This window comes from Zingiber officinale, chromosome 6B (assembly GCF_018446385.1).
Source record: "Zingiber officinale cultivar Zhangliang chromosome 6B, Zo_v1.1, whole genome shotgun sequence".
In the NCBI taxonomy this organism is placed as follows: domain Eukaryota; kingdom Viridiplantae; phylum Streptophyta; class Magnoliopsida; order Zingiberales; family Zingiberaceae; genus Zingiber; species Zingiber officinale.
This window is the reverse complement of record NC_055996.1, coordinates 50,968,458-50,991,772: the sequence shown is the minus strand read 5'-3', so window position 1 is coordinate 50,991,772 and position 23,315 is coordinate 50,968,458. Positions and strand designations below refer to the sequence as shown.

The window sequence follows — 23,315 nt, the reverse complement described above, 5'->3', positions numbered from 1 at the left end:
AAATCATTTTAAAATAGTATAACAGTTATTTAATGGTTGAACAATACTATAACAATTTGATCCTTAAATGTTTATAAAATTGAGAAGACATCATATCGTTGCACCATTGCCTAAGGGCGAGAGTATTTTCAATATCAAACATGATAGAATGTAAGACAGATCTAAGAATTAGGGTTTGGGTGACTTCAACTTAATATAATAAGCTATACATTATTACTTTAAAATATAATAAATTATATATATAATAAAAAATCATTAATAATAATAATAATCTATATGTGTTTATGGAAGAGATATTCATTTGATAATTCGTTAAATGTGAAACGTCCATTCAATCTTTATCCATTTTCATTGCACTGAACACTCAAAATAATCTATAAAAAATTCCTCAAGAATATTCTATCAGCCCATGAAGCACACTTTGCAAATAAAAATAAAATAAAATAATCTAACCTCTTTAATTTTTTTTCGCCAAGTAGCTATTCAGAACGGAATATACTTATGAATTCGCTGCTGAAGCAGCCAGCAGCATGAACGGAGGCGACCACTACAATGACAGCACCGCGGTATCTTCCCAGCATATTCTCCTGCAAGGAATCCCCAAGATTCCCTCCGCGATCCCCTCAATCACCTCTCAGGAGCATCTCGGCGGTCCGTCCTCCTTCAAACAACATCCTGCCCCTTTGTCCTCGATAGCGAATCCCAATGCAGAATATTCAAAACGTGTTCCCTCATCCTTCTCCTTTACCTCCCGTCGCCGACGCGCCGAGCCATTTCTGAACAACTCCGCTCTCTTCCCTACCTCAAACATGGCGATGGCTGAGCGGCCGGCCCAGGGGTGTCTCGGCGACTACATCAGGGCGCTCGAGGAAGAGCGCAATAAGATCGAGGTGTTCCAGAGGGAGTTGCCTCTTTGTCTCCAACTGATCACGCAAGGTATTCCTCTGTTTCCATGCCGCGCCTTTCTATGGGATCGATTTCATCTGCACAATGAGCTCGATGTGACGATCTGAGACATCGTTGCAGCGATCCAGACTGCGAGACTGCAGATGGCGAATAATCGGCCGGTTCTGGAAGAGTCGCTTTCTCTCAGGCGGAGCCCCACGTCGACGGAGGAGGAGGAGGAGGAGGAGGAGGAGGAGGATGCCCCATCGGAGACTAAGGCCGATTGGTTCATATCGCTCCAGCTCCAAAATCGAGTGAGCTATATCGACAAATAAAACAGTTAATTGTTGCTTTGATTTGATTCGATCTGATCTAAGTTTGCGTTTGAAGGAGTGGCCGAAGAAGCCAATAGCGGTGAGCCTGAAGAAGACGGGCGGCGGCGCATTCCGGCCATTTGAGAGGGAAAATCACAGAGCCTCCACGACGGTGGTGACGGCGGCAAGCAGCTCCGCCACTGTTGTCGCTGAGGGCGATGGTAATGATGACGAAGACGTTGTGGTAGTGGATAAAGATAAGGGGAATAAGGAAGGCGAGGCTCAGTCTCATCGGAAGGTGAGGCGGTGCTGGTCACCGGAGCTCCACCGCCGCTTCCTCATCGCCCTCAACCACCTCGGAGGTTCCCACGGTAATAATAATGCCACGATTGAATTACCAATCAATTATTTTAAGATTGCGAATCCTAATTAAACTTGGATTCATGGATCGCAGCGGCGACGCCAAAGCAAATCAGAGAGATGATGAAGGTGGACGGTCTCACCAACGACGAGATCAAGAGCCACTTGCAGGTCAATTTGATCGATGAAATCCGTAACCTTTTGATCCAGAAAGTTTGAAGCTTTCGATTTTGTTTTTTGGTTGATCAGAAATATAGGCTCCACCATAGGCGACCGAGTCCGGCATCTCAGAGCAGCAGTCATGGCTATCAGCAACCGCCACAACTTGTACTGATCGGAGGAATCTTGGTTCAGCCGCCGGAGTACGTGATAGCCACTGGCGCCGTAGCACAACCGGCTGCTATCTATACGCCCGTGCCGTCAAATCTGCCTCCACTAGATGCCGGCGTCAACGCAACCTCCCCAGCAACCTCGGCAACTACTGCAGATTCCATCTAACTCATCGGCGATTTAGATTGCTGGGTTTTTTAATTAAATTTTGCAGGGAGAGAAAATGATTTCTGTGATTGGAGATGAAAAGAAAATTGAACAATTAGTGAAACAACCAAAGATAAATGGGGAAAAAATTGTATCAAGGGAACTTTTATAAGTTCAAACTCCAAAGTGATTCAACCATTTCGAAATTACTAAATTAACACGGAGAAAATAAATTATGGATAATTATTAACTATTAATGCAATAGTCAAGATAGGAAGAAAGACATGATAAGAGATGTCAAATTTGGATCCCATGACAATATCTCATATTTAATCATCATACCATTAAGAAGGAACACTACAAATTTCAATGATCAATAACATAATTGATAATACTAACCTTATATACTCTATTGACCTGGGCAATCCACAACATATGTAACTTGTTATATAGTCCACGACATGGTTTACTGTATTCAATACATTACTTGAGTCTAGGAAGACGAAAGCCTAGCAGATGTTCCTTCTTAGCATATAAGTGCTTTCGTCTGGTCAGTAGTGAGCGACTCATCACAAACCGTTTTTCCCATTATGATAAATTGATAATTAAGGTGTTCTTTTGATTTTTCTATAGAATATTATTAAATTCGCAAACCTTTTTTCTTATGATTGAAATGGAATGTTTTTCAAAAATAAATATTTAAGATATAATAATAATAAAATCTCTACCCGTAATAATTAAAAAGATTTCACTTTTATTATCATAAAAAAACATCCCGTATTGAAAAATTAACAAAATAAAACTCCTTAAAATTTAAATTATCCTCTTACTCAACCAATCTAAATACAAACAAGATTGAACAAAAAAAAAACATCAAGTTTATCATGGTAAGATATCTTTGAATCTTGAATAAAAGTTTTATAAAATGATGATTAACCTTGTTATATTATATAGAGCTAAAAATTAAATTATAAATAAGTAAACAAATAAAGATGAGAGTTACAAATATAAAAAATATTAAAATAGATGTGCGAATATAAGAAAATCAATAAAATAAAAAATAAAAAATAAAAAATAAAAAACATTAGAGAAAAGAATCAAAATTACACCTAGTGAGGAAAAACTTACGTTTAATGAATAAAATAAAAAATAAAAATATTAGAAAAAACTTCAAAGTTACACTTAACAAGAAAAAAAACTTACACTTTTATATATATACACACACAAGTACACAACCAATAAATACCTCGCTATAAAGCCTATAATAAATATGCACATTAACAAAAAAAAATCCAATAAGACTTAATCAACAATAATAAAATAAAATAAAATTTATTTAAATATAAATAAAAATACAATAAAGGATCAAACCCAATGATATAAAAGAACCTATATAGTCATAATCTTTATGATTGTTGTTATACTCAACCAGCTCAAATATTAGCTAAACCTGCTTCTTATAATATTAACTAAAACTACAACACATTAGACCAATTATGTATGAAAAAGAATACTTACAAGAAAGAAACTTAAGATAAGAAATCCTCTAAATTTTTTAACATAGGAGGCACTTCTAACGAAAAAAAATATTCTCATAACCTTTGCCTAATTTGAATTTGTATACTTGTCCTTTTCCTTCAATTTTGTACAATGCATAAAGTTCAAAAAATCATCTTATTGATCAAATTACAATTTTTCTGAAGTAAAATATTGGCATGCTTGACAATGTCCAAATTTGACCATTATTTTTTTGAAATTTTAGGATCTTTATAAATGAAGAAAGTCTTGATGGCCACATAAAGAAACCTGAGATGCTGTTGATGCGGTGGTGAGCTACTTATTGGGGCAACTCTGGCAATAAATAGAGACAATTTGCAAGCTACTTGTGTGGAATCAAATGCTGGAGAAGAAGGTTTGAGACATTTTCCACCTCCCTATCATGAACCTTTTATAAACTTACAGATGTTGGTCACTAAAGGAAGCAAACCAGTGCAATTTCCAATCCAGTTTGCCTCAACCATTGATCTTTTTTTCTATGATGACAGAGAGAAATCACCTACAGTTAGTGCAATAGCGGCAATGAGTAGATGGGGCTTCGAATGAGAAACCAGACCCAGAAGAATCAAATATTGCCATGGCCAGCTTAAGGGAAAAAAAACTCTCGAGGACTTCAAGACATCATTGTCAATGTTAGTTTAAGAATTGGATTTTTCGTCTCTTGGACAGTACCTGAATCCAATTGCTGCATCTCCTGGCCACTTCCGGAATCCAATTGTTGTGCCTCTTGCCCAGTTTCTGAGTTCCCGCTTCCACAAGCACCTAGTAAAATAGATAAAATGAAGACTCACAAAGGATCGAGCAGTATTCCTCCAGCTTTGAGGTTAATAAGATCACATAATACCTTCCTCGCCCTCCGTGTCTGAGCAACTTGAAGATGGATCGTTGGAGGAATTATTGCCAGCACTATGCAATAGCACTGACTTTTGCCTCAGTGAGCTTTCCACGTTCCTCTTACTGTTTTGTAAATGAACTGTGTTTTAGAGAAATGACAACAAACCAAAGGAACAGATTGTTCTAATCTGCTATAATCATGAGTGTAAATCATTATATTAACCAAATGATTAAAATTGATAACTTTAAACTAACATCATAAATTTAAGACCTTAAACAAAATGGAGCAACCCTTCTGGAGTTTTCACTCAATATATCTTCTATTTATTTATTTATTTTGCTCCAGCTTGAACAAAACAACATTGCATACCAATTCCAATAGAATCAACAGGACCAGCTAATCAGATAAGGTAAATTGCCATATAAACATAAAAAATTCAAACGGTTACATGTATGGCCAAAACTCCGCCCATGACGAACCAGTCATGGCTGATCCCAAGCACGGATAAAGGAGGAGGGTTGCGTTATGTTGCCAACCAACATAAAACTATGACAAATATTCAACGAATGGATTCATTAAACTTATGATAATACTAGGTTGTTCCCCGGAAGGAACGCGTTACAAGATCCGACTATAACGTCTCGGCAAGGATCGCTACATCTCTAAAATTCGGGTATAGTGCTAAATATGCAAAAGTTCGCGTTGCAAGGTCCGACTGTAACGTATCAGTAAGGACCACTACATCTCTATGAGAACTTGGGTCTACTGTTAAATAGACAAGAGTTCTCACACCATAAGTTGGATAAGAACAAATATGATAGGAAAACTAATAATCTAGGATTTGAAATATGGAACGCACCCTCACTGGTAAATTAATGTAGGTAGTAGATATGATAATTAAGAGAAAAATTAGTATTTTGTGTGTACAAAAGACAAAATGAATAGGCGAGAGAAAGCAAAATTGATAGAGAACTCGAGTTTTAAGTTATGGTATATAGGAAAGAGTAAAACAAGAAATGGAGTGGGTATTGTTGTAGATAATTCGTTAAAAGATGTTATAGGAGTAGTTAGAAGAGAGGATAGAATTATAGCCCTTAAGATAATATGACAAAAGAAACTATGAATATAATTAGCGTATATGCACCGCAAGTAGGATTAGATAAAGCTAACAAATCAAGATTTTGGGACGACTTAGATGAAATATTACAAAACATTTCGTCAAATGAAATGATTTTAATAGGAGGCAATCTAAATGGGCATGTCGGAGTGAAAAATGAGGAATATGAGAGGATACATGGAGATTATAAGTTTGGATCAAGAAATGAGAAATGGAAAACTATATTAGATTTTACGATAACATATGACCTTATATTAACTAATACGTATTTTAAGAAAAGATAAGAACATTTAGTTACGTTCAAAAGTGCGAATAATAAATTGCAAATTGACTTTCTTATACTTAGGAATAATGATAGAAAGATTTGTAAAGATTACAAGGTAATCCCTATAGAAAGCTTAACTACCCAATATACGTTAGCAGTGTTGGATATACGCCTCAAGCATAGTATCAATAGAGAAAATATATATAACTCCTAGAATTAAGTAGTGAAAGTTAAAGGATGGAAAACAAAATATATTTAAGGCGAAGGTATGAAATATACGGCGATTCTAATACGACATGGGATAAGATGGTGTCAAAGTTGAAAATAGTAACTAAAAATATACTCGGTGAGTCAAAAAGGCATACACCACTAAATAAGGAATTTTGGTGGTAGAATGAGAAAATACAAGAGAAAGTAAACGAAAAACGAATAGCTTATAAGAAATTATATATTTGTAAGAACGCAAAAAATTCAAAAATATATACAATAGCCAAGAAAAAAGTTAAGAGAATAGTGAATGAAGCAAAGAATAAAACTTTTGAACGACTATATCAAAAATTAGATACAAAAGAAGGGAAAAGAGCTGTGTTGTTAAAGGCGCGCCTGAGGCGCGCTTGAGGCGTCAAGCGCACAAGGCGCTGAGAAAATCTCCTTCTACAGCGCGAGGAGGGCGTTGTTCGCTAGGCGCGTGCCTAGGCGCGCCTGGGCACGCCTAGGGCGCTTTCTCGCCTCACAGAAGGCACAATCGAAGTGCATCGCGCGATCCTTCCCGTTCACGATTTCTAACCAAAAAAAACATTTCAAACCTAATTTGGTTTGGAATTAGGGCACGGAGAAGAAAAGGGAAGAAGAAAATAACAAAAGGAGAAGAAGAAACCTTGTAGAAGAATCGCGCCATCCTCCACTGCCGCCGCCGCTGCTGAGTTGCTTCCGTCGCTGCCCAGGTATGCGTTTTTTCCATCTTTTTTTTTTGTTTTTCTATTCTTCACTTCATCTTCTTCTTTTGTAATCTTCTTCGCTTCGCTTCTTCGCTCCTTCTCTTCTTTTTCTGTTTTTCCTTTTTTTTTCTTCTTCTTCTTTTCGTCGTTTTCACTATTCAATATTTCAAGTTTTCAATGTTTTTTCATCACTTTCGTTTCTTCTCTCTGTTATATCTTCTTCCTATGTTTTCTTTTTTGTTTTTTCCCTTCTCGTTGACAGCAAAACTGCTGCTGCTGTGATGCTGTCCCGTTTCTTTATTTCTTTTTTTTTTTTGCTGTTTTTCTTTTTGTTTTTTTTTTGTTTTTTTGTTGCTGGGACTGTAAAAAACTGTTGCTGCTGTGAAAACTGTGATGCTGTCCCTGTTTGCCGGTAATTTTAGCCAATTAAAACAATGTGCTTGCTAGTAATGTGATGTGCAAATATTTTCTCTCCCCTTTTGCATAATCAAGCAGTTGTCCTTGTTTTTCTTTTTATTTTCCTATTTTTCTATTGCTGGTACCAGTGGTATAGTACTTTTCTATTATTATTGATATTAGGTATAGTAGTTTACCATTCCATTAATTTATTAATTTTTTTTTTATTTTGTTTTTAATTTTTTAGGTTATTTTCTTGTTCAATTATCATGGAAGGTAGTAATGATACTCCAACATATATATCAAAAGATCCAGCATGGAATTATTTTCAAAGAGTTAATCCGAATAACAAAAATGATTTGATTTGTAACTTTTGTCAAAAAGTTACAAAATGAGGTATCTATCGTGCAAAACAGCATCTTGTTGGAGGGTTTCGAAATACTACGACTTGCAAGAAATGTCCGCCTCATGTACGTGAAGAAATAAAAAATTTCCTGGAGAAAAAGGTAGAGAAAAGCAATCTTTCTAAACTTGTGACATTAGATTTTGAGGATGTAGACCCTCTTGGTGATGATATTGATATAGATGATATTGGAGCTAAAGTTGTACCGCCTATAAGTACAAGTACAAGTACAAGTTCTAGATCAGTGAATATGCAAAAAAGGCCAAGACAAATAGGTCCAATGGATACATATTTTGCTCCTAATGTGTAAAAAAATGTTGAAAGTAGAAAGGGTAAAGAGAGGCAAACTATGATAAATGAGGCATACAAGAAAGAATTGAGGGAAAAAACTTGTATGGATATAACTGAGTAGATGTATGATGCGGCAATTCCTTTTAATGTCGTTAACTATTCAAGCTTCAAAAGGATGTTGGACTTGGTTCGTCAATATGGTGTAGGTCTAAAAGGACCTAGTTATCATGAGGTGCGGGTTCCTTTTCTAAAAAAGGCTGTTGATAATGTGACTAATGATTACATTAAGTCGTGTAAAACAGAATGGGCAAAGTATGGTTGTAGTTTGATGGCGGATTGGTGGACAGACAAAAGACAGAGGACATTGATTAATTTTTTTAGTGAATTCTCCTAAAGGTTCAGTTTTCATCGAATCGGTAGATGCTTCTGATTATGCAAAAACTGGAGAGAAAATATTTCAGTTGCTTGATCGATTTGTGGAGTGTATAGGAGAAGTAAATGTTATTCAAGTTGTAACGGATAGTGCAAGTAACAATGTGCTTGCTGGTAAGAATTTATTTAATTTTTTCTTATCATTATGTTTTTTCTTATATATGTTAAAATTATCTAGTTTTCTAACTTTTTTTATAGGAAAATTATTAGAAGTAAAAAGATCACACTTGTATCGGACTCCTTGTGCTGCTCACTACGTCGACTTGATCTTAGAAGATATTGGGAAATTGCCTGATTTTAAAGCAACATTGAAGAAGGCAATGAGTGTAAATGCTTACATTTATGTTCGCCCCGACATGGTAAATATATTGAGGCAATTCACAAGACAAAAAGAGCTTGTCGGGCGGGTGTCACAAGATTTGCTACTGCTTTTCTCACTCTTGAAAGGATGCATCTACAGAAGCAAAATTTAAGAAAAATGTTCATTTCAAAGGATTGGACAGAGAGTAAATGGGCAAAAGAAGCGGCGGGGAAGAAGGTAGCTAAAATCATCATGACACTTAGATTTTGGAGCAGTATTGTGCATATTTTAAAAATATATAGCCCTTTAGTCCGTGTTCTGAGACTGGTTGATGGCGAAAGAAAACCTGCAATGGGGTATATTTATGAGGCTATGGATAGGGCAAAAGAAACAATTATGAAGGCCTTTAAGGAGAAAGAAGAGAAATACAAAGAAGTGTTTGAGATCATTGATAAGAGATGGGAATGCCAACTTCATCGGCCTCTGCATGCTGCAGGACATTATTTGAATCCAGAATATTTTTATTCATACACAGATTCAAATATTTGTGGAGAAGTGGTGAATGGTTTGTTTGAAACTATGGAGAGATTGGTTTCAAACGCTGCCGAGCAAGATAAAATCACTGCCCAGCTCTCTATATATCGAAAGGCAGAAGGGCTATTTGGGAGGAATGTAGCAATTAGACATAGAAGAGCATTATCTCCAGTAGAATGGTGGGAATGCTACGGAGCAAATACCCCAGAATTACAAAAGTTTGCTATTAAAGTGCTTAGCCTCACTTATAGTGCTTCTGGTTGTGAGCGCAATTGGAGTGTATTTGAGCAGGTATGTAATAAATATAAATGTTTGATACTCTATTAGTATGCTACTTTTATAAGTAGAAAATATTCTTTGATATTTTATTATACTTATTGTGATTTTTGACATTTTGTAGATTCACAGCAAAAAAAGAAATAGGCTAGCTCAACAGCACTTAAATGATTTGGTATTTGTGAAATACAATCGTGCCTTAAAGCTTCGGTATGATGCACGTGATAAGATTGACCCCATCTCTTTGACAGATATTGATGATAGTAATGAATGGTTGATGGGTAGAATGGATGGAGAAAGTGATAATGAAGAAGATGAGTTGATTTTTGAAGGTGATGACTTGACATGGGATGTCGTTGCTAGGGCTAGTGGAGCTGAAGAGCCTGAATATTGTACTAGAGGAAAAAATATTGCAACCATGACCTCTAGTTCAAATGCTAGGCCTAAACAAGTCGAGAAAGGAAATGCATCTTCCTCTATGAGACACTCATCTCTAAGATTTAGAAATGAAGAAGAAGAAGAAGAAGAAGAAATTGAATTTGAAGAAGATGAAGATAACGAAGAAGAAGAATACAATGAGGATGATCTTGAGCTTGATGATTAATTTGACTTATTACGCTTGTTTTGATGGACTTTGTTAGTTTAAATTAGAAAGTTGAAACTTGAAAGTTTGAAACTTTTATTAATTTTATTATGGTGTTGTTCTGCTTGCTATATTTGATATTGATGTGTGTGGAATATTAATAGTTATCATATTTGACATAGTATATGAGTGTGGCAATAGTCTAGTAGTCATCAACCTCATGTTCAAGAGGCGTGCGCCTCAGGCGCGCCTCGCGCCTCGGGCTCTAGGAGCCTTTTGCACCTCGGTCCGCCTCACGCCTCTAACAACACTGGAAAAGAGACATTTATAGAATAGCTAAAATGAGAGAAAATAATACAAGAGATCTAATCCAAATAAAATGTATTAAAGATGAATGTAATAGGGTGTAAACAATGGAGAAATAAATGAAGGTATTTTCATCAACTTTTTAATGAAGGTTTAGGTTACCAACTTAACTTAGTTAATTTACGTAAGTCAAATGAGCACAGAAATTTAAATTTTTATAATATAATTCAAACTTCAGAAATAGAACAAGCTAAAAATGGGATACATAATAGAAAATTCATTGGACCAGATGATATTCCGATAGAGGTATGGAAGTGCCTAGAGAAACAAGGTATTAAATGGCTTATAAAATTATTTAACATGATATTGAAAATGGAAAAAATATCTAATCAATGGAGGATAAGTACTCTAGTTCTCTTATATAAGAACAAAGGAGACATAAAATTGTGTAAACTATAGGAGTATTAAACTAATGAGTCATACCATGAAACTTTGGGAAAAAATAATAGAAAGAAGATTAAGGAAAGAAACTACGACGACCGAAAATCAATTTGGGCTCATGCCTAGAAGATCGACAATAGAAGTGATACATCTTTTTAGACAATTAATTGAAAAATATCAGGGGCAAAAACAAGATCTACACATGATATTCATTGACTTAGAAAAAGCTTATGATAGAGTCCCAAGAGAAATTATATAAAGAATTCTAGAAAAGATATGTATTAGCGTAATATATATTGAACTAATTTAAGGATATGTACGAAGGATGTAACGACTAGAATAAAGATTTCAGGCGGAGTAACTGAAATATTTTCCATAAAGATAAGATTACATCAAGAATCAACTCTAAATCTCTATCTTTTTACACTAATTATGGACAAACTCACTGCACACATTTAAGACACAATAGAGTGGTGCATGTTTACAAATGATATTATTTTAGTAGATGAACACGTGAAGAAATAAATGTTAAACTAGAATCTTGTGAGAAACACTAGAAGGGAAAGGTTTTAGGCTTAGTAGAATAAAGACAGAATATATAGAATTTAAGTTTAGTATTATTAGACATAATGAGACAATTATTAATATAGGAGATAATAAGTTGTCCGGAACCGAAAGGTTTAAATATTTAGGATTATTTTTATAAAATGATGGAGGGATTGAGAGAGATGTCTTATATAGAATACAAATAAGATAGTTGAAATGGAGAATATATAGAATTTAAGTTTAGCATTATTAAACATAATGAGACAATTGTTAAGATAGGAGATGATAAGTTGCCCGGAATCAAAAACTTTAAATATTTAGGATCATTTTTATAAAATGATGGAGGGATTGAAAGAGAGGTCTTACATAGAATACAAATGGGATAGTTGAAATGGAGAAGAGCGTCGGATGTTTTATGTGATCGTAAAGTACCTCCAAAAATTAAAGGAAAATTTTACAAAACTGCAGTTAGACCTGTTATGTTATATGGAGCTGAATATTGGGCTATGACTCGAGCACATGAGCAAAAGATGAGAATTGTCGAGATGAGGATGTTAAGGTGGATGTGTGGACATACGAGAATAGGCAGAATAAGAAATGAGAGCATTAGAGAGAAAATCGAAGTGACGTCTATTGAGGCAAAACTCCGAGACACGTTTAAGATGGTATAGGCATGTACTTAGACGATCAATAAATGCTCCAGTTAGATGATGTAAAACTATAACAAACATGTATATCAAATGAGGAAAAGGAAGACCAAAAAAGACTTGGTTAACAATAATAAAACATGATAAAATTTATTTAAGTATAGATGATGATATAGTAGGAGATGGAGCTCCAATGACGTAAAAAGATCCGTATCGCCGGCCCTACCTAGTAGGATAAGGCTTGGTTGTTGTTGTTGTACACATATAGCCAATCATAATGTTACATATGATTATCCATGTCAACACTCCAGAGTATCCATTCATTAGTTCAAACAAAAGAACTTTCTAATTTTTTGCATTATTATTTAGTGGAAAGAGAGAGCGCAGAAAGGGGAAAGTTATAGGGAAGTCCTTTTCCGGGCTGTGTTGACATTCATTCCTAACTATAAAAGTTAAATAACAAAAACAGGGTTAGTAATTTCAATTTGAACTTATTCAAACCAAAACTAGCATTTCAATTTGAACTAACAGTTGGACTTGTTGTCGTTCGACTAGGTAAACAGCACTAACAAATATTAGTTCACAGTTTGTTTCATACCGCAAAAAGGAAATATCTCTCTCCACTAATTTATCTTCTTCTTCTCCATATGCATACCATTTATCCTCAAGCATCGCCGAATCCCAACTCTGTAAAACTGCAAAAGAATAGAGTCGCATATCAACTGTCCTATAAGAACACATAGAAGGCCACATAATAATTTTAGGAAGAAAAACCTTGGTGTAAGATGTTGGAGCCACCATAATAGCTTCCCAGTTTCCAATAAACATGTCCCTCTCCTTCCAAGTATATAGACTCTGTCCGTACAGCATGTCGGCATATGCTATCAAAATCTGCTTTACAGATAAAAAGAACTGATAGATTCAAAGTGGGTGGTAAAGATGATTTATCACTCAGTCAAGAATATCACTCTGAAGATAATGCCAGAGGAAGCAAGAAAAAGGAAGGCGCATGCACATACATTATAAAGTCCAAACTAACCAATTACAGAATAAATGAACTCAACCAGATTTGAATTATATAATAGCATCTTTGCAGTGCAGTGAGTAATGAGGTGCTGATAGAAACTACTCTGCCCAACAAGTTATAAGTCAAAACCGAAAAATGGTATCTTGCCGGTTGCTAATAATATTGATTTTGTCTTAAAAGGGAACCCCTTCATGAGAAATATATATGGATATCAATTGCTTATAAGTTTATAAAAATGTAGGGGGAAAGCCAATTAGCAAATGTGCTTGAAGGAAATAATGTGTTCAAGACTGTTATATTTAGAACGAAAGATTTAACTTCATATTTCTCTATTGGCTGAACAGTGAGTAATAGAATGGACTAGCAGAGCAAGTTTTGACGATGTAACTATAATTTGATTTTCTTTAATGTATAAATATCAGGAACACTTTTCATGTCTGTATTAGAGTTATCTAGAAATAATATCTCACTAGTTATAGCATTGGTGGAGAATAGTAGTGGGAGGCAGCATAAGACCAAAGATTCATTGATATCTTGATATAATTACACAAATGATGCCCACACTTCTTGTTCTAACTCTTCTTGTATTTTGTAACTACTGAAGGCTTCGGAAACAAAGAGAAGATGCATACAAAAGAAATATCTAACAAGGACAAGGTTATTATACAGAGAATAGATAGTATTACAAAACATTTGAATTTATCTCAAATGCAACTAAAACTTGTGCTAAGAAATGATACACACTAACTTATATTACTAGAAACTTCTTACACATATGTAGAGGTCAATCATCAAAACTGAAGAATAGATATGTATTCAGTCAACATCAATACATTATATCATTGGTTCAGCACATGAATGGTTACTATGATGATACCTAAACAAAGAGAAGAATTGCATGAGTATAAACGTACTCTTTGGTAATTGTTCCATTATCTCTTGCTTCTCTGCATGTGCTTTCTCTGTCTCTGCTCTTATCTGTGACATAAGATTTTCATGGTCCTCACTAGAAATAGGTCCATTCAAAGAAAGTGTTGCTTTGGCCATTTCATCCTTCAGTTTTTTCTTTAAATCCTTTTTCTGCAGAAAATCTACAAGTTCAATAACTAGAAATCAAACTGGTATTAAATATTTTAAGACCTTTTTCTTTCAGACACTCCCTGAAGAAAACCAGCATTGTATTTGGGACAACAAACCTTTTTGTTAGCTGCAACAATTGTTCCTTTAGCTTCCTTTTTCCTTTCAATGTATCTTTGATTCTCTCCATCAATCCAGTCCCGCAATTCCCTATAAAGGATTGACTAACGATAACTAATTGAGCATATTCATAACAACCAAGACATTAACACATACTTGGTCTCTAGTGTCTTATCACAGAGAAGGTTCAAGAGTCGGAGCTTATCCGATGGAATCCAACTGTCATATTCCAAAGAAACCTCATCCAAAACTTCCAAAGGGGCCTTCCGGTCACCGTCAGAGTCATTTAAACATTTGATAACTAATTGTAGCCATTTATCTTCATTCATTGTTGAATTTGAGACAGACCTAATAAATTGAAAATAAGAAACAGTACGAAAATACAAATATATTTTAATAAATTTAAGAGAAAATTAGCACACCTATCACCACCCTTGCCATTTTGTATAAATGACAATAGTTTCATATGGAACTTTACAGTAGAGGAATACTGTCCTCTGCGCCCAACAGATCCTTTAGCAAGTTCCCAAAGAACACTTTTTGGTTCTCCCTTCTTTATATCAAGTACCTAAACGATGGAAATTTCATTAAAATAGAAACCTATGAATCATATAGCCTGAACATAATGTTTCATTTCAGACAAATAATAAAGTCATAAACTCAGATAGCATATAGCCAAATTAAGTATGAGTTATGAATTGATACCAAGAAATCAAGAATGTGATTGGCATGTTAATTTTTTGCTAAACAAAGTTCTTGCACTGTTAATTCTTTTAATAATGAGCTGGTCCTGGACTCCTTACAATCTTTCCATAATTATTCTCATTGCTCAAACCTTCATCATCTATAACTTGTTTGGTTTTTCCTAAATTATGATATCATGATATAAATAAGATGATGGAAAACAGGATATTAATCAACAAACCAATCAAATTACAAGTTCAAACTTAGAGATAATCATAACCAGACCATCCAAACAGACAAACAATATTAGCAGATACAAAATTCATTCAAGGTTTCAAATTACTATTCAGAATTGGTCAGACTAATCCACTATACAGAGAGACGAAAGAATGAGTATGACTGACTGATCTAGAGTGAGCGAGGGTGACAACTAAACCAGAGTGAGGGAGCGTATCCCATGTTATCGAATCAGTACCGAACCGGCTGTTTCTACAGGAGAAAAAACCATACCCATGACCCAATCTGATCTGGTGGTTTAATTGAATCGGATGTGCATGTGTCCCAGAACCGGTTGATTTTTGTCAAAGATGGGAATTTCCAAGAACATGCTTCATTGTCATTTGATAATGCCGGTATAAATCTTTCAATAATTAAATAATACTCTTAAAATAAAGCATTTTCTTTGTCACACTGAAACACCTAAACCGAAGTGGTCTCGATATGTATCATATCAATCATTTTGATAATGATGTTTTATTAAAAAAAAAAAAGACAGCCCGGTGCACGAAACTCTTGCCTTGTAGGTCCAGGGAAAGGATCCATTGTACGCAGTTTTACCCTGCTTTTTGCAAGAAGCTGTTTCCAGGTTTCAAACTCGTGACCTTTTAGTCACAAAGCAACAACTTTACCATTCCGCCAAGGATTCATTGACCTTTTTGGATAATGATGTTTATCCAAAAAAAAATATCATATTAAAGATTATTTAACTTTTGATTATTATATATAATTTCACATCTTTATAACTTTTTTTGAATTGTAAATTTGTGATGATTATATTTTTTAACAAAAGTTGGAAAATTTTAGTAGGTTTTCAAAATTAATATTCAACAGCTTATCATAGCAATGTTAAATATTACACATTCCTGGTTTTATTAATATATATTTTTAGGTGCTAAAAATTAAATATGTATTTGTATTAATTAATTTTTAGATATCTGATTTTTGGTTCCTAGTTAGCTTGGCTGAGTTGAGTTCCTATTCAATATGCAATTCAGCCAATTGAACTACCAGTTCGACCAATAAGTCAATGACCCTTTTCGAGCCAATTTCCAGTTCAGTTCTACTAACTATGAGAGTACCACCCTACACCGGGTAAGGGAGGGTACCACATGAAATAGAGGGAGAGTACCAACCAAAATCAAGGGAGGGAGGGAGGTACCAATCAAAGAAGTATTCTATAATAAGAAAGTATTTTAAGTAAATGTAGCAAATAATAAGTAAATTTTATTTAAGCATTAACTCAATTAAGCAAACTTCCAATGTTCCATATAGACAAATTAGACAGAATAATAATTCTCATTCTAGATAAAATAAGCTTTAATGTACAATTGTCTTGCTTCATTTAACATTTCCATTTACCTATTTGTTATGTTACACAAAACTTTGAAGATAGAATATTTGCATATACCAAGCATGCTAACATAGTATATATTTCCATGTCAAAAGACAAGCAATACAATATATATCTAAAAAATGAATAACCACAATTTGTCTTTTGCAATGGAATTTATGCTAAAACCAAGGTCAGACTACTCTACAAAGTGATATGAACAGACTTCCTTTGCCAAAAGGTTTTATTGTGTTTCTTCTATAGTTGGTTGTCATAGTGATCGCTCAATCTAGTAATAGGCAAGGCGAAGACACTACCAAGAGCCTAGGTGTACAGAAACACGTGCATTAGCAGCCATTAGACAGAGCTGGGCAATGCATGCAATGAGCTCAATTATTAGGACATCAAACGAGCAAAGACAACCGTCTAGTAGAAGGATCTAGAGGACCATCCTTTGTGATCAAGGAGTGTCATCTATGGATCATACACCAACCCAGTTGAGGTATGCCAAGTATATGGATCAATTGACCTTGATGTGTGCAAGGTTGGGTATTACGTACAGAACCTCTCTAAATCCAACTTGGGTGCTTATAATGAAGCAATAGAAAAAGTTGACAATAAGCGGGAGATCTAGAAGGATGTCGACAAAATCATGCGATCCAACAAATCCATCGTGGAGGCTGCATATCGTCCTTACCAACTTTAGCAATAAACTATCAGATGTACATACAAGTGTCTAGTTCTACATTTTGCTAATTTCTATCTTTCATAATGACATCTATACTAAAGCTAAATCACGAGTGCTAAATACAAAATAATGCACTCTTCTAACCAATATACATGGAAATAGACTTTTTCCTTGTAATATTTTAATTCATTGCTTATGCAATTTTCAAAGTCATTTTGCAAATTTTTAGGAAGATAAAAAACAAAAAAGTATACAAAAGAACATACCATCTATGTGGATTATGGATTGCATAGCCCACTAGCACAAACGACCCATTGGTCAAGCACATGATGGTCATGAGCTTATGCTTATGCTTATGCTAGCGTGATGAATGCAACCAAATCCCTTCTAAGGATTTCAACTTCAATTTTTAAGGGGTTACATGCTTTTAGATAGGGATTGTAATAGAAGCTCAAGGTGCATGTGAAGACTATTAAAGATTAGACTACTTGTAGAATTGAGGTTTTCATATCAAGTTCTTTTTGTGGAATGCATGAGATCATTACTAGTATTCACCATTAATGTTGAGGGAAGAGCCTACGAAACATGGTCGTAAAGTTTGTAATCGGAACCAAAGGATCTTATGAACTTCTAAACCAAATTAACTTAAGCAATCTAGATGTTGTGTAGGATTTGAATTGGACTCAAATCTTAGGAATCCACGATCTAAAATTCCTATATATGATCTTGATTACAATAACCCTAACTAAATGTTGTGTAGGATTTAAATTTACTTTCTTATAGTCATTTAAAGTTTGACATTTATCGAAAGCTAATAAACTTTTGGAGTCATGTCCTTTGAAAAGAAAAAAAGGCAGCTCGGTGCACAAAACTCCCACCAATGCAAGATCCCGATGAAGGATCTATTATACACAGCCTTACCTCTACTTTGCAAGAGGTTATCCGAAACTCGAACCAGTGACCCCTAGGTCACACAACAACAGCTTTACCGCGCCCCTTTGAGAATACGTTTAATTAATTGAGATTCTTTTAACTCCTAATTATAAAATAACCTTTTTATTTATATTAACTAGCATCCATCGCTCATCTTATAGAAGTTGTTTACTTTTTACCTTATGATACAACAGTCGAAGAATTATATTGAATTGTTCATATATTTACTATTGCGTCAAAGTTTAGGATTGTAACATCCTACAATTTAATTAAAATGAATTGTACAACTATTATATTTAGTTATTATAATTCAAATATGGTTCATGATATTTGAATGATAAAAGTAGAAAATGTTCATATTACTTTTATCATATATAAAAAGTTAGTACATATTATAAATTATAATGACTAAATATAATAGTTGTACAATTCATTTTAATTAAATTGTAGGATGTTACAATCCTAAACTTTGATGCAATAACTCGAACTTTTAGGCCTCTTCTTGTTTCCAAAGAGGATCACGATCCTAAAACCTTGCTGGGAAGGTAGAGAGTTTTCTTTTGAATGATGCAAAATAGTTGTCCCAATATCTTTTTTTTTCACTAACATTTTAAAGATTTAAAATTCTCAAAACATATACACTTAAAATCAACTTTTATCATTCTTGTTTCTCTTTCGTATTGTGACATTTGGTGTTTATGTGTTGGCAACAATTATGTATTGTTTCTATCATGGGAGATGAAAGATCTTGGAATGTTGCTTAACGGTTGGTAGATCCGTAGTCAATCTAGGAAAAATGGTTTGCTATAGAAGATTGGGGCATTTACTTTATTGGATATACAATATCAATGTTATCTTGTTAGCATTTATCCTAACATGACTCAATCACAATTCACATAGAGCATGAAACAAAGTCCCCGTTAATATTAGATAATTCTACTTAAATTTATATTGTTAGTCAAAGGCCTTTTTTGTTCTTTTCCCAACCTATTTAGTCGGACTCCAATACTAATATTAAGATACAGGGAAGGATCCAAGTGTTTGACACATGATTTGCTTTCAAAGAGGATGCTAATCTTTACCTTTGCTCAACACCACCCAAGGTATGTTCTGCACCCTTCCCATGCAACACCACCCTCCCAAATGACGTCACTACCATGCAATCCTCCCTACACGACACTGTGTGCAACTCTTGTGATAACCCTCCCTTCTCTACATGGATCTTCTTCCCTCCCTCTCATGATGTGAGATGTTTGTGAGAAGATAACTTCCTCGTTTAAATCTTCTTTCTCGTACTTTTGTTTTTTTTGTCCCACGAACAGTCCAACTTGTTGAACTTGCATTTTTTATACCATGTCCTAGTCGTGCCATTATTGATACAGTTATGGGAAGGGGTAGTAATGAGTCTAAATAAAAAACCTCCGACCATAAATAATTAAAAATGAATCACCGAAGATAATTTAGATGAAAAGTTCAAGATGAAAAGTTAGCTTTTTCTAAAATATAGAAAATTTTTATCCTCCACATGATTATGGGTTCTCTCACAGTTTATATATGAATCATTAGCAATGTTACAAAGTGAGCTCATCTATCATCTGCTCTTATACATGTTTTTCTAACTCAAATGCTCACAATAACAGAAATAAGGAGCAACTTCACCAGATATCATTGCAGGCTTCAAACCAAGTAGCATGTCTGTAGTTTTAAACTTCAAAATATATAAATAAGTAAATTTATGTTATTTTTCAGTATTTGATATTACTTGTGAAATGACAACATGATCATCACATAAATTGTCCAACTAAATAAAAGTTATCCTCTATACTATTTTGAGTGTGTTCTCATGGTCTACAAGTTTGTTGCCTCTTTATCTTACAATGATAAAGTAGGAAAAAATTCTTATATATAGTAACAAAACTGTCCACACTCCTCTTCCATCCGTCCTTGTGCATGCTTTTGTTAACTTAAATACTCACAACAGTAGAAAAATAGAGGACAATTTCATCAAAGACATCATTTGCAAGTTATAAGCATCAAAGAAATATAGATTTAGTTACTATATAAAATATCATAACCATGCTAAATAAATGTAGTTAGTGGAAATGTTATGACTTATAATACATTAACATACCATATTTTATTATCAGTAGAATGCCTAAAGAACAATCAGTTTTCCAAATATAACTTTACTTCAATTGCAACTTAAATTTGGACAACCACTCAGCGACCTATATTTTGTACACCCATTGAGCAACCTAAATTTGTGCAGCCATTGAGTGAGAATCATTCATAGCTCCTACCAAAGTTGCATACAAAGCTTCAGTCAGAGCAGTATTATTTGGAAAATAGCAGACTAGAATAAGAAACAAAGACACTACAACAGTATCACAAATCCTTATTTAACGTGATGGTTTACTGTAACCACATGAGTGATGCAGCAATATACCTCAGAAAATGCATTGCAGAATTCCAAAAATTGCAAGGCTGCTCCTACATCCTCATCTGCCCATGCAGACTCTGCAACCTCTGTTAACAATTGACCCTGAGGAATCACAATTGCCACATTGCCATCAGAATTATACATGGGGGAGTCTGCATGCCTTCGTTTCTTTGAAATACTTTTCTTCTCCTTTTGTGCAGATGTTTTAATGTTTTTATCATCGGATCCAGAAGATTCAGGATCCCTTAGTTCATCAAGGCAATTCTCTTGATCAACGATCCTTCTAGGAGATATTGACAGCTTAAAAACCAAATGCAAACTGTTCAGCAATAGAATCAAAAGAATAAAACATGGAAATTAGAAAGTGATGTAACACCTTTTTAGAGGTGTCCATTTTTGAACTTCTTAATCTGTTTGAACTTCTTAAAACATCAGATCCCTGCTTCAATAGCAGTTCATGGACTGAAGTAAATCCAGTAGACTTTGCTCTGTGGATTAATATTCCAGTGGGTTGGTGACCCTTCTTTTTCCTATAAAACCAAAACACAGACATTTTTAAGCAAGAGAAACCAATACCATACGTATATTGTATAGCAATGGTAAGTGTATCTAGTGAGACGATCTGACGCAATAGAAAATAAATTACATGCAGAGACTGCAGTTGCAATCACCGCGGCACTTGGGACAAATCCAACTCTCCAGCAAAGAAGCATCCTCAGGTTTCTCCCCGTACCTGAATCACCAAAAATCACGCCATCGCTTACCTCTGACGAAAACCAAAGCTTCAAAAACTAATAATCCAAACGAACCTATTGAGGAGGCATTTATGACAATACTTAATGGGGCAAGGTTTACCCCGCCGGATCTGCCCGCACGGCGCTGAGAAATCCGTCCTCTTCTGCCGGCACTGCGAGTATTAAAAAGAAACACAAAACACGAACGATAAAACCGGGATCAGCAGGAGAAAAGAGATTGCAGCGAGTGTTTTCAGCGCACCTGATGGCAAGTCTTCGGCTTCCCGGGATTGTCAGCATCGTCATCGAGGCCCGGAACAACGAGTCGGTCGAAGGGCCGGGCGGGGGAGGACGAAGACGCCCCATCCGGCTGGATGCGTTCTTCGGCATCGAGGCTTCCGTCGGCAGGGGAGTTCTGCGGCACAGCCATTGAATCGGAGACGGTGGTCAGAGTGCTATCTACTAGCGAAGACAAGCGCGAGGACGAGGAAGGAAGAGAGGAGATTTGAAAAATGAGGGAGATATTTGTTCGCTGCGACCGGGCGACTGCAGGGAGCTCGATTTGAAATGGCGCCCTAAAATTTAGGGACGAAGGGAGATGTTTTCATCGAGTAAAGAAGCCCTACAAACTGTTTGCGCACACGGTAAATCTACGAACTCTCTTTAAATGGCTCAGAGACCTCGTATCGGAGCAATAGTTAGAAGGGTAGATCAGCAGGTAAAACTATGCCTCTGTCCGGCGTTTCTTCTCTCGGCGTCTGGGACTCGGACATGCGGAGGACCGGTAACGGCGATGACAGGGAAAACGTTGATCGCGTCAACGGTGGGTAGAACTGCCGTTGGGAAAATGTGGGGCCCACAGTCTAGTCGTCAATCTGGTTAGTGATTATTTCTATTTAATAATATTTGTCATACAAATAATTATTAAAAGTTAAAACTATTCTTTTATTATTCTTAAACATATGCAATGATACGATAAGAAAAAAAATTCAAGGAAAAATTAGGAATAGACATATAAAATCATAGTTTATCATTTCATTTTTTGTGGACCCCATCACTTTATATGTTTTATCCTTGAATTTTTCTTTGAATTTTTTCCTTAGCATATCATTTTTCTTAAAAATTATATCAAAAGAATATTTTAACCTAAGTTTTTTAAAATATATATATATCGCTGATCCAATAATATTATAGTAATTTTAATTAAAACTAATATAATTTTTTAAATTATTAAAATAAATTTTAACCGAGACTTCAAACTACATGGCAAATTATTATATTGTATTTTTTTCAAAAAAAATTTAAAAAATATTATTTATCTTCCATATCTAATAGATTTAGATTGTATAGTAATTACTTAGCTTATGTGTGACTGAATGTCATCCTAAATTTCATATTATCTAGTTTAATATTTGATCAATAGAAAATTTTAGACTCTTATCCGGTTATTGTATAGTAATTTAAAGCTTTTTTATATATTATAGTAATTTTAATAAAAAAATATTATAATATTTAAATGAGTTTAGGGGGGAGGGGGGGAATTAAGTTGGAAAGTATTTTTTTTTTCAATAAGGTCTCCTTTTTATAATAATAAAAAAGTTTTTTATCCAATAATTATTTCATTCATTTATTAACTTTTCACGTTGGAAGGCAGAAGCTGAAATTATCAAATAAATTTAAAAAAATAATCAAAAACTGAAATCATTTATTAATTTTATGTATTATGCGAGATGTCTGGGAAGGCATTGAATTGGTAAGGAATTCATGCATTCCTAGCTAAATTTGTGAAAAAGAAAGACAAATTCATACTGGCATACAGGAGCAATGTATAAAAAAATGAAAAAAAAAAAATATTTACTCATGTATAAATTAGAAGGCATTAACAAATTATTTATTTATTTTTGTTATATCGTCAAAGATATATATTGTACAAAATATATTTTTATAAATATATTTTTATATCTATGTCTCCTAGTACCTTTGTGCTACGATGTTGGTCGCAGTTACATCAAGTTTACATAAATTTTTTATTTTTCATTGAATGATGAAATTTTACTTATGTTTTTTTAATCGATAAATTAAATGATATTTCAATTTAA

General features: G+C 34.5%; 2 protein-coding genes across 4 annotated transcripts; one reads left to right on the top strand and one right to left on the bottom strand.

The window, feature by feature from the left end:
- Positions 1 to 515: 515 nt before the first annotated feature.
- Positions 516 to 2,295, top strand: LOC121990154 (transcription factor HHO2-like). The gene is made up of 5 exons (XM_042544362.1): positions 516 to 936; positions 1,027 to 1,199; positions 1,276 to 1,570; positions 1,654 to 1,730; positions 1,809 to 2,295. The coding sequence occupies exons 1-5, from the start codon at positions 531 to 533 to the stop codon at positions 2,055 to 2,057; spliced, it is 1,200 nt and encodes a 399-aa protein (XP_042400296.1). The 5' UTR covers positions 516 to 530; the 3' UTR covers positions 2,058 to 2,295.
- A 1,497-nt stretch (positions 2,296 to 3,792) lies between these two features.
- On the bottom strand, positions 3,793 to 21,997 carry LOC121992427. Of its 3 annotated transcripts, none has more exons than XM_042546800.1 (14): positions 21,479 to 21,996; positions 21,292 to 21,389; positions 21,129 to 21,215; positions 20,859 to 21,012; positions 20,489 to 20,782; positions 14,551 to 14,696; positions 14,285 to 14,476; positions 14,128 to 14,218; positions 13,846 to 14,011; positions 12,679 to 12,798; positions 12,503 to 12,599; positions 4,438 to 4,550; positions 4,266 to 4,355; positions 3,793 to 4,092 (listed from the first exon to the last, which is right to left on the bottom strand). In XM_042546800.1, the coding sequence occupies exons 1-14, from the start codon at positions 21,644 to 21,646 to the stop codon at positions 4,070 to 4,072; spliced, it is 1,839 nt and encodes a 612-aa protein (XP_042402734.1). In that variant the 5' UTR covers positions 21,647 to 21,996; the 3' UTR covers positions 3,793 to 4,069. The 3 variants fall into 3 exon arrangements, 2 of the variants coding, with proteins under 2 accessions (XP_042402734.1, XP_042402735.1); XM_042546801.1 differs by having other exon boundaries at positions 12,679 to 12,795; positions 21,479 to 21,993; XR_006114905.1 differs by lacking the exon at positions 3,793 to 4,092 and adding an exon at positions 6,688 to 10,274 and having other exon boundaries at positions 21,479 to 21,997.
- Between the last annotated feature and the right edge of the window lie 1,318 nt (positions 21,998 to 23,315).